Below are 11,657 nucleotides of genomic sequence, written 5' to 3' on the forward strand. Positions count from 1 at the left end.
CATCAAAATATGTTCCATATTTTCAAGATCCATCATTATTACCTAGTATTTTTGCTTCACATAGTTCTATATATATTTTTGAAAGAGGAGATACTGAAATGGACAAAAAACTATCCAATTTGTGCGTTGAATACTTTTCTAGTCACTTCCACTTTAATAATGATTATGGAACTTTCGTCATTCTATGGAGACTCAACAGAAAAAGACCGTTCAGAACGAATCTGCAGTGAAGTTGCAAATATTTGGGAGCCAAATCTTCCATTTATTTTTGGAGAAATAAGAAAGATCTTTTTAATGGAGTTTATACGTAGAATTAAACAAGATGATGCAAGGTCTGGAAATAAATTAATTTGGCCAAGTACTTCAGCTAGTTTAATTACAGCCGACTGGCAATTGATTTCCAAAACATCGAGTTATAATCAACTAATTAAGTCTAATAGCTTTGTTGGATTTTATAATTACCACTACTTTTGGGACCCAGCATTATTGTTGAATGCATTTTATTCTCAAGCCGAAATACTAAGCATTTATTTTGAAAAGGAATTCACGGAATATATCATTATAGAAATATCACAAACTCCACTTATTGAGCTTGGGTCATGGATTAGTACTATTCATTCGCCTCTTTACTCAAGAAAAAAGTTGATTACATATGATATGATTAATCGTCTTTTGATTTCTCAGATTTCTTCTAAAAAAGCAACTGATTTAAAAAAGCTCAATAGCATCAAAATAGATGAAGATGAAATAACTACATTTTATAAATATTGCTTTAATTGGGTTTCACAAATCCTCATATATTCTAAAGAAGAAATCATAACATTTTGCAATGATTTAGAGAAAAAATATGGAAGGACAGTGATTTATATTTATTCTGTAAGCCATCAATTTGAACTGATATTCAATACAATGCAGTTCTTGGTTGAAAAACATCCTTTGTCGGACTATTCTAATCATTTAAATATGCAGAAAAGTATCCACAATAATATTAAAGATCAGTTTACTGAAACACTATTTAGTTTTGGAGTACCTTCAACCACAGAAGTTAGAGCCTTGAATGGAACTATAGATACTTTAATTTATATTGATCCGGAAATGGCGAATTATTCATTTTTAAAACTTGCACCAGTTGAAATGCATAAAGATCTCCAAAGCAAAAACTTATTAATCTACTCTGACTTGATTTTCTTTAATACATACGTTATTCGCCGTGCATTTCAAGAAGCTATGGCTTTTCTTCAACTTGAAAGTATGGTGGATATAAAACTCGATTTTAATAAAAATACCAATTTATCTGATCTTGAGTCAATGTGTAAAGTTTGGACCAATAGCCATTCAAACGAAATAATTGTTCTTAATCCCGATGATAGTCAGGTATTTGAGTATAGTGTCCCAGTCATGGAATATCCGACAGATGTTGACGGAACAGTAACAATTGACATAAACGACCAAATTAAAGAAGATATAATAAAAGTTATATGCCAAACGTTTATCGATCTAATTTCACCCAACCACTTCCTTTTTTCAATTAAAGATAAAAATAAAATACACTCAAAATTACTCGAAAAAATTAGTGCTAATTCTAAAACAGCTCCAAAAGACAAAATTATTGGATGGTATACTGTTTCAAATATCGTAAGTATGTGGGCCAAAGACTATTCTTTAAGCGTAGGGCCTCACATTTTCCATCAGTTGATTACAAAACTATCTGTAAAAAATTTGAATAAATTGAAGAAATACTCATTTTCAGATTTTTGCCAAGAAACAGAAATTAATCAAATCAAATTCTTTTTCAATCCAGAAAGCTTTATTAAAATGATGATAGACTCGGCATATGAGATTGGGTATTTATTAATTGTCAACGTAATTCCTGATGGAGACTTGGTTGATTCAGGAAAACTCAGAATTAAAGTGAGTGAGATTTTATCAAATTGTATTGATCTAATGTTATCACTAATTAGTGGAAAGAACATCTCGCTTTTGAAGATAGAAAACAAGTTAAGCGAAAAATCTCAAAGTATTGATATTAAAAAAGTTTCTGAGAGTGTTTGTGAACACATGGTTACAAACAACAGGAAAATGTTCAGAAACTTTGTGGAATCAAAATCAAGTAGAAAAGATGCAGTAAAAGATCTTTACTATAGGATCCAAAATATAAATAAAGAAGATGGATCTACGTCGTTTGCATTTATATATGAATAAATGTATTTATCAAAAGATAACTATACGTATAATACTCAATAGGGCATCTACATATAGAAAATATATATATTGCAGGAAAAAAGTTATTTAAATTCATTAGAATAGACAAATTACATATTAAAAATAAATATTACCCTCGTATACATTTCAATCTGAATAATTTTTTTTTATTGTAGACATGAGATTAGCGCTTAAAATCATGTAAGACATAATCGTCAAATGAGTGCAAGCTGTATAACAGATTTGCATGAGTAACTACAGAATTTGCATTTTGATTAGTTTTCTTTGTAATACTACTAGGAAAGCCTGAATAAATATGAGTGCGAAGGACGTTAAAGGTTTAACTCGTAAGGTTTCTGGAAAGTTTATATTTGATGCAAAAACAGCAAAGGGTTCAACAGTTTGGTGTGACTCTGCACCATCGGTATTAAACGACCCAGATAGTCTCTTTGCGAAGTGTATTGTTCAAGCAGGCTCCACTGCAGAGAAGCTTTCCTTAAAGGAAGTTGATTCTAATGCTACTTTTGAGGCAAAGATAGATAGTTGTTTTATAGCCAATGAACCTTTTGATCCAAATACCTATCCAGATATTGGTTTAGTCCCATACACCTCTATTCCTTGTGTATTAGACTTTCTAAAGCAGAGATACCTCGTAAATCAAATATACACTACTGCTGATCCATTACTAGTTGCAATCAACCCATTTAAAGATGTTGGACTTGTAGGAAATGATGTGATTTTAAACTATAGAGATGCAAATGATATCTCAAAATTACCACCGCACGTATTTGCCATTGCAAAGAGGGCATTTGATAATATTATGTCAGTTTCAAGATGCCAATCAATTTTGGTTTGCGGTGAATCAGGTGCAGGAAAGACTGAAGCAACAAAGCATGTAATGAAGTTCTTTGCATCTTCGAAGAGTGGAACAATGGACTTGAAAATCCAGAATGCAATCATGGCTGCAAACCCAGTCCTTGAAGCATTTGGAAATGCAAAAACTACCCGTAATAATAACTCATCCAGATTCGGTCGTTTTATGCAACTTCAATTAGGTAAGATGGGTGGTATTGAATATGGTGTAGTACGTAACTTCTTGTTGGAAAAGTCCCGTGTAATTACACAAGAAAGTCTTGAAAGAAGCTATCATATTTTCTATCAATTAATTAAGGGAGCTGAAACTGTTCCTGGCTTGAAGGAGAAGTTAAAGCTTAAGAGTTTGAATGAATACAAATTTATTAACCCAGAATGTTTAGATGTTGAAACAATCGATGATGTTCAGGATTTCAAGGATGTCATGCAGAGTTTTAAAACAATGGGTCTCTCTGATACTCAAATTGAGGACATTCTTTCCTTAGTTTCAGGAATTTTATTGCTTGGAAACGTTGAGATTGAGCCGGAAGATGTTGGTGGAGGAGTCGAAGGATCCAGAATTGCGGATTCAAGCAGAGAATCTTTCAATAATGCTATGGAACTCTGCAAATTGGATAAGGAAATTGTAGAGAAGGAACTTATTGTCAAGATTTCTTATGCTGGTAAAAATGTTATTGAGGGAAGATTCAGGCCAGATGAGACAAGAATGCTCAAGGATTCTCTTGCAAAAGGATTATACGACAAATTATTCGATTATATTATTTTGAATCTTAACGAAAACATTAAGCCTCCATCCGGATTTAAAGTGTTCTGTGGAATGCTTGATATTTTCGGTTTTGAAGTTTTCAAAAACAACTCTTTAGAGCAATTCTTCATTAATGTAACTAACGAATACTTACAAAAGAACTTCACTGATATCGTATTTGAGAAGGAACAGAATCTTTACAGCAGTGAAGGGATCTCAGCAGCCAACTTAGAGTTCAAGTCAAACCAGATGGTTCTAGAAGCTTTATGCGATAAAAAGAATTCAATTCTTTCTGCAATGGAAGATCAATGTTTAGTTCCGAATGGAAGCGATGAAAAGTTTCTATCTGCTGCATACACTAATCTTAAAAACAATCCATGTTTAAAACCAGCAAAAATTGGTAGTGATGTAAACTTTATTGTTTCTCATACAATTGGAGATATTCAATACTGCGCATCTGGATTCCTGTTCAAGAATAAGGATGTCTTGAGGGCTGAGCTCGTTGAAGTTGTACAAAAATCCCCAAATAAATTAGTTGCAGATCTATTCAAGGATGTCTTTGTTGAAAGAGGTAAAATGGCCAAGGGACAATTAATTGGTTCTCAATTCATGAACTCTTTGGGATCACTTATGTCCATTGTCAATGAAACAGAGCCTCATTTTATTAGATGTGTGAAGCCAAACGAATCAAAGAAACCACTGGACTGGTTAGCATCTAAAGTTTTGATTCAATTACACTCACTCTCCATCTTAGAAGCTTTACAACTCCGTAACTTAGGTTTCTCATATAGAAGAACATTCTCAGAGTTCATTTATCAATTCAAATACTGTGATATGTCAGCTGCTAATGATAAAAAGACAGATCCTAAGATCCTTGCGGAAAAGATGTTATCTGGTACAAATATACCAAAGAATTCATGGGCAATCGGTAAAACTATGGTTTTCTTGTCTAAAGATGCAGCAAAAAGAATGGCACAACTCCAACGAGAAAAACTCGCTGCATTCGAGCCGCTTGTACAATTATTAGAAGCTGTATATTTGAGATACAAACTACGCAGGGAATTTAGAAAGAATCAACTAAAACCACTTGTGAGGATCCAAGCGCAATTAAGAAGAGTGCTAGATATTGAAATTTCAGTAATGAATTAATTGTCGTTATAATTTCAATCTAAATTATTTCAAACTTATTTTTAGCTTGCAAGTCATTATATTTCAGATATAATTGTTTGTTATTTGAGTAGAATTTTTTTGAGATACTTCTTAGATTTTCTGTCCGAAATAAAACTTTTTACACTATTAAATACAGACGACTTATTACTACATATGAAAAAAAAATTTTTCTTCCGAATTCAAATTAGTTAAGAGAATAATTCGTTAAATATTTAGTATAATTAATAATTGCAATAAATTAATAAATAATACGAAAAACAGCTAATTAAAAGTATTAAACAAGCAATCTTCGATCTATTCCAGTAGTACATCGGACATTATAAGGATTCATAAATATATGTTGTCCATAACGATTAACAGTTGGATTAACTAAGGTCACTGCAGATGACGTTATAACGCCTGTCGTAGATAATACGTTAATATCTGATGCATTCACTGAATTATAATGTCCAGAATCATTGGAGTATGAACTATAATTCAAATTAACTATACCTTTGTACTCTGGATGCACGTTAGGTATTTGAACCTCTGAACCTTCGATTCGGCGTTGTGTTAAGTCGCTTGATTGAATTTCGGCTGTCAAATAGATCGAGGTATTCAAATTTGCGTTATATGCACGCTCAGAATTATCTGTTTGTGCACGGGCATACCCGTTATTAAAAGCTGACGAATGTTTCAGATTTATAGAAAGGTAGTCGTTTCTTACATTAGAACCAGATGAGAATGAAGTCTTATTAACTTTACGTGAAAATCCCTCATCTTTAACTAGGCCACGAAATTGATCAGCACAAAGTTCCTCTTGAATTTGGTGATGAACGCAGCCAGAATTATTAAAAGTAAGTTTTTGTGAAACCCACTTTTCGGAGAGGAGGCCATAACAATTTTGCGCACATTGTGAAGATGGTGCTAATTCCGAATTAATAATTTCAGATGTCTGATTTGAACAAAAATCGCAGTTCGACGATAGCTCTGGATTCGAATTAAAAGAATTTAATTTTCGAGTGTATAAATTGCCAGTAGAGCGAGCTTGTGAATTTAAAGAGTAATCACCAATTAACATAGATTGTATGTCGCGACTCTCGAATTTTTCCCCATTAAGTAGTGAATTATAAACAGCAGGGTAATTATAGTTATATGGGAAAGAATTTTGTAATGATAAGCGTTTTCTTTCTCCCATAAAGCTAATATCCTTTAGTCGATGATTGCCTCTTAATTCATCAGAAACCTGTTTATCAAAAATACTTACAGGTAAAGAAGGTATTGTTGAATGCAGAAATGCTGAATTCAAAATACAACGCTTATAAATTTCATATTCATGTTCAGTAACAAAAAGTTGAAATCTGACAAGTCTCAAAAAGTGGATTTCGAGTGAATTAAGTTCGCGAGTTCCAACACCTGAAATTTTTGCATAAAATGCATTGCTATAATAAATGTCATCAAAAAACTTAGTTGCTAGAATAAGTGCGGTAACAATTATTCTATGGACATTCAATAAAGTTATAGTAAAGTTTTTATTAAATTTGATAATTCTTCCGACATAAATAATGGCCAATACAAAACATTCATTGCTACAACCAAAGTTTTGAGCCAGTCTAATTAAATATGCTCGAATTGGAATCGGTGGTATGCAAACTGAGTGAAACGGCGTCAAAACTCCGATGTTACATGATGAGTTTGATGAATTTGATGTAGCGATTTGTGTTAGAAAGGATGAAAGAGCAACGATAAACCCTGGTTCAGTGTTAGTAGGTTTTATGTCTTTGTCAACCTCATCAGTGACAGAATAAATGCTTGAATCTTTTATTGTTTGAATATCATGCATACTTTTTTGTGAATTACTAGGCTGTGAAACCGACGGTCGAAAGTAATCGCAATTGGTTAAGTTACTGTTATTTCTTAAAATCGACTTGTAAGTGCAAATCTCAGACTTACGTAGATTAGCCAGCGAATGATATGATGAATCAATATCATCGAATCGATCATTAGTCCTACCTGAAACAGCGGTACCTGAAGATCCAACCAAACTGAATGGAAAAAGGAAATTATAAGCATATTCGTCTATCATCGTAAGGAATCTTTTTAACCAACTTTCAGGCCCTTATTGTTGTTAGGCTTTTGGTCTCCTATGAGACCAACTCTGGATTCTCATATACGCCCTCTAGGACAAGAAAAAATGTAATAGGTATTATTAAATGAAAGGAACAGTTCTACGTAATCTAGTTGACCTCCAAAGAGGATTACTGTTTCTAAACCAATTTCATTTATATCTCCCTTATTCTTTTTCTAAATTCTACCGCATTTTTGCTTGACCAATACAAATGCATCTCTTATAACGAGTAATATCAAATAACCTGGAATATAGTAGTTAAATACAACTCTATACGTATAATATGTCTTCACAGATATATTAACTGAAATAAATTTCACTCTACGACAGTTTGTCAGTCATGTCTAATGGCGCTAGGATCCATTAATCTTAAATAAATAACTGATGAATGACTAAATAAATTCATGCGCAATAAACCAAGTATTGAATCGTAAAGTAATAAGTAAATCTTTCTTTGAATTGCCAATCTTATAGATTTCACGCATACTTTAGATTAATTACTTAATATCCACTTCTTTCTGTTATAATTAGCAAAATAACAATGGTGTGGGATACTTGGTAGTTGCAAAGTGAGTAATACAATATAATTACTTATTAACCTGTTCCGTGCTTTCAACAGGTATTAAATCATTAACTTCTGCCTTAGAGTGGTTTAGGTCGTTTTGATTGTGAGTTGTCTTCTCCTTCATTGGACTTGATGATTCAACTTCCGATATTAAGTCATTGAGCATAAATTCAAGTTGATCGATTCGGCTACCCATTTCATCGATTCGACTTAGTATTGTTTGCGATGCTCTCTTGAAGTGCTCCTGCACGTCTTGCATGACGAATTTTAATGATTGAGTAGACTCTTCTACATTAGAATGAGAAATGTTTGCTTGCTGTGAGCTATCGTTTTCTGTGTTAATATTTGAGATTGTATCCATAATTGTAATTTTGATGTGATTTTTTTAAGGCTTTGCCTTTCTAGAAGTATTGCGCTCTAAATATTGGCGCTGGCTTTCAATACTAAATTACTGTTTCGACTTGAAATGGAAACAAGTTAACTGAATAATCTTTAGTAGGATTCGATTTATATATTTCATTAAGTTTTGTATTTGCAGTGGAATCCTTGTCATCATAAGAGTATGAAGCTGTTGTGGAGGTTTGAGCATCTGATGAATTCTTTGACCCATTGGTTGCTTTTTTGTTGCAATTTATGATATAATTGCAATTAGAAACATGATTTCCTTCAGTTTCGCCATTAATATCAATTTCTTGAATTTTTCCAACTTCGCATGTGTATTCCATGGAAGGTTTTACCGGAATCTCGCTTCCAACCTTTTCTGTTTTTTTGCCATTTCCTATTAAATTGTAATTTTTGTTATTCAAATGATTTAATTCGCAGTTTGACCCATCGAATATTTTGAAATGATTGAATCTTGTTATTGTATTTGTGGAGTGGGTTTGTATTGCACTAAAAACCGTCTAATGTTTAATAAATAAGAATATATCACATACCTTATTATTTCAATAACTGAAGCTGCGTTACTGACTAAAATAGAATCGTTAATATTACTTTTGCAAATTGCATATGCTTCTTTTTTCAATATTTTTAGCTCTGACTAAGATTCATCAATAAATGCGATTCATCATGCTTTAATTATTTCTTACCTCAATTATCGGATAGTTTAATAATTCCATTACCGTAGGTCTCTGTGAAGAATCAATTATAAGCATGTCCATAATAACCCTTCTTAAACCCTCAGAATATGAATTTGAAATCGGTAGAAAAATCCCTATCAATGAATAATTTAAGAATAGTAATTTTTTAGTTAACTTACCATTGGTAATTTTCTCAACTAACATTTTAAGATTGGGTGCATCGAAAGGAACTTTAAGTGAACACATCTCATATGCAACGCAGCTTTACAAATTAATACTGAAAACAAATTATCGGTCTCTCAACATACCCTAAAGCCCAAATGTCAGACGACCACGAATAAGGTTTCGATAAGCATATCTCAGGTGACAAATAATAAGGCGTTCCAATTGTTGTTTTTGCAAAAGCACCGGTGTTTTCAAGTACCTAAGAGAATTTGAACAATTTTAATCCAAATTTCAACATACAATTTAAATTACCTTTGCAATTCCGAAATCTCCTATTTTCAATCCGTTGTAGGAAATAAATATATTTTGGCTTTTAATATCTCTGTGTAAAATTCTTTTATTATGAAGATGCGCAAGCCCCAATAAAGCTTGTGTAAGCCATCTGACGACTTGCTTTTCAAGAAAATTTTTTTTTAACTGCTTCTGTGCATTAACTTTACGGAATAAATCACCACCATCTGCATACTCCATGACTATATTCAAAAATCCATCTTCAACAAACGATTCTCTAAAGCATACAATATATGGATGCCGGATGCTACTCAGAAGTTTAACTTCATTAATAGCGTCTTTACGCTCATTTGATGATAACTTTGAAATATTTGTTATTTTCATAACGTAGTCTCTCCCTTTATAAATATCTTTAACTAATATTGCCTTTCCATAAGATCCACTTCCAACCTATAAAATATATTTATAAAAGATCGCTAGCTTTCTAATAGTGCTCTCTACTTACTTCTTTAATTTTCACATATCTCCCTACTCTTTCTCCTACCTTAAACTTTGGGAAGTTGGTATTTCTTTCGTTAGGAAGATCATTCTTAAGTACTTTATCATTTACCATGGCTAATAGTTTATTGCAATAGTACTTAAGAAAAAACCAGCTTGAAAATTCTAGAAAATTAATCTCCTCTCCCCATAGTTGGCATTCGTCGTAAATTTACATGATAGATTCCAACTCGTTTTAGTGTTAAAAGCGCACATAATTTGCATGGGGAAAAAATCTAATAATTCTACTAGAACAAAATTAACAAAAATTATCAAAAGTTTAGCGTTAGATTTTTTTGAAATTTTTTAAGTTTCATTAATTAAAGAAATGACTAGATTTCTTAATTATTTCCTTAAGTTTATCATGATCAATGTCTTGTTTTAGAAACAAGGTTTTCAAAATATCCGATTTTGCCAGGTGCCAATTTCGACTAGGGAAATCAGTTAGTAATAAATCAGAAAGTTCATCAAGAGATGTTATATTTAAAATATCACAAATTTCCAGTAGCCTTAAGAACTTATGTCGAATACTTATAGATAGAAGGGAGTTTGTATATGATAGTAAATTACGGACATCATTTTCAAATACAAGGGCGCCATAAATTGTGAACCTTTTCTTTTCAGGATAGTTAATTACTATATGCTCAATCTTTTGCACAATTCTTTCGATCATAAGAGAAAGGATGAATTCCGAACTTTGATTGTTGTAGTAATTTTTCAAATGTTCATTTATTACTTTAAGAGAAGATGTCAATGATGGTATAAAAGATTGGTTTAATGAATAGTCTTTGCTCTCATCTTCAGTAAAGTCAAATGATATCTCCTCGTGTAGCTGGATTAATATGGGAGAAATACTAATTTTGCTTAGGATTTGTAGTGATATCTTTGAATAGTGATCGTGAATTACCTTAAATTCAGAAATTATTTGCTCTATAGTTTTATTAATGTACTCGATTGTAGCGTTTTTATCTTCTAATAATTCGTTACTTTCTTTGAATTCATCATCCAATAGGATAATCCCATTTATGCAGATATCGAAATATATTAGGTCGCTATAGCTAGATTCAAAGTCTCTTGTAATAGTTCCAGAAAGTATTTCTAAGTTCTCTATGCAAGCTTGCAAATTATTTAGAGAATGAGTCCATGAATACATAGAATTTGATAAATTTCGGCAATTTTCATTTTTCTGTTTTATTATTTCTAATAAATGAATTAACGTAAAGTTTGAAATACTTTCATTGCTATTCCCTAGAGAAACTTCATAATTCGCTCTCGAATTTTGAAGGTTTTGAACTATTTTTTGCTTAATCACATTTAACAAAATATGATTTAGATGAACAATTATCAGCTTTAGAGATTTAATATTTCCAATTGAGATACATCTGTTAATTGTTTTATGTAGTAAGAAAAATACGTCTTCAACCAATGTTGAAATCAACGAATCTAGATCTTCCCATGAAACTTCGTCAGTTGTATTAAGAGCATGATTAATAGAATACATAACATATCCATATTCACATGATACATATTGAATGCTCATTTCATCAATCCTGATAAAAAGATTATTTTTTTTTGGAATTTGTTCGTTTTCAACTTTAATCTCGGGTCTCTTAATATTTTTTGTTTGAGAATTAATACTTGTAAATGAGTTGACTAGATCATTCATATAAACTTTAAATTTATAAAACAAATGACAAATTTGTGACATTTCTTCTAAAAACCCATCCAGTTCACGATGTGAAATATGCATTTCAATAATGTCAACATTCTCTATATTAGACCACTTATCATCCAAATAAATCTCATATTCCTTTTCAAACTTGTCTATTATTATAGATCCCTGAGTATTTACTTCTCTTTACAGTTCTGTATAAAAATACCAAATCACATAATTTTTGTCTAATGCTGGGNTGCAAACTTTTT

The 11,657-nt window shown here is 31.8% G+C and overlaps 7 protein-coding genes across 7 annotated transcripts; 2 read left to right on the forward strand and 5 right to left on the reverse strand.

Moving 5' to 3' along the window:
* Nucleotides 1-9: 9 nt before the first annotated feature.
* Nucleotides 10-2,202, forward strand: Chro.70424 (hypothetical protein). Its single annotated transcript, XM_661270.1, has 1 exon — nucleotides 10-2,202. One exon carries the CDS (start codon nucleotides 10-12, stop codon nucleotides 2,200-2,202), a length of 2,193 nt encoding a protein of 730 aa, XP_666362.1.
* Nucleotides 2,203-2,518: 316 nt separating this feature from the next.
* On the forward strand, nucleotides 2,519-4,969 carry Chro.70423 (unconventional myosin-A). Its single annotated transcript, XM_661271.1, has 1 exon — nucleotides 2,519-4,969. One exon carries the CDS (start codon nucleotides 2,519-2,521, stop codon nucleotides 4,967-4,969), a length of 2,451 nt encoding a protein of 816 aa, XP_666363.1.
* A 295-nt stretch (nucleotides 4,970-5,264) lies between these two features.
* On the reverse strand, nucleotides 5,265-7,055 carry Chro.70422 (cyclin). Its single annotated transcript, XM_661272.1, has 1 exon — nucleotides 5,265-7,055. The coding sequence occupies one exon, from the start codon at nucleotides 7,053-7,055 to the stop codon at nucleotides 5,265-5,267; it is 1,791 nt and encodes a 596-aa protein (XP_666364.1).
* Nucleotides 7,056-7,684: 629 nt separating this feature from the next.
* On the reverse strand, nucleotides 7,685-8,023 carry Chro.70421 (ENSANGP00000014808). The annotated part of the gene is made up of 1 exon (XM_661273.1): nucleotides 7,685-8,023. The coding sequence occupies one exon, from the start codon at nucleotides 8,021-8,023 to the stop codon at nucleotides 7,685-7,687; it is 339 nt and encodes a 112-aa protein (XP_666365.1).
* Nucleotides 8,024-8,105: 82 nt separating this feature from the next.
* On the reverse strand, nucleotides 8,106-8,387 carry Chro.70420 (hypothetical protein). The annotated part of the gene is made up of 1 exon (XM_661274.1): nucleotides 8,106-8,387. One exon carries the CDS (start codon nucleotides 8,385-8,387, stop codon nucleotides 8,106-8,108), a length of 282 nt encoding a protein of 93 aa, XP_666366.1.
* Nucleotides 8,388-9,209: 822 nt separating this feature from the next.
* Chro.70419 (hypothetical protein) lies at nucleotides 9,210-9,581 on the reverse strand. The annotated part of the gene is made up of 1 exon (XM_661275.1): nucleotides 9,210-9,581. The coding sequence occupies one exon, from the start codon at nucleotides 9,579-9,581 to the stop codon at nucleotides 9,210-9,212; it is 372 nt and encodes a 123-aa protein (XP_666367.1).
* A 469-nt stretch (nucleotides 9,582-10,050) lies between these two features.
* On the reverse strand, nucleotides 10,051-11,484 carry Chro.70418 (A_IG002N01.1 gene product). Its single annotated transcript, XM_661276.1, has 1 exon — nucleotides 10,051-11,484. One exon carries the CDS (start codon nucleotides 11,482-11,484, stop codon nucleotides 10,051-10,053), a length of 1,434 nt encoding a protein of 477 aa, XP_666368.1.
* Between the last annotated feature and the right edge of the window lie 173 nt (nucleotides 11,485-11,657).

This window comes from Cryptosporidium hominis (genome assembly GCF_000006425.1).
Source record: "Cryptosporidium hominis TU502 chromosome 7 CHRO017092, whole genome shotgun sequence".
NCBI lineage: Eukaryota > Apicomplexa > Conoidasida > Eucoccidiorida > Cryptosporidiidae > Cryptosporidium > Cryptosporidium hominis.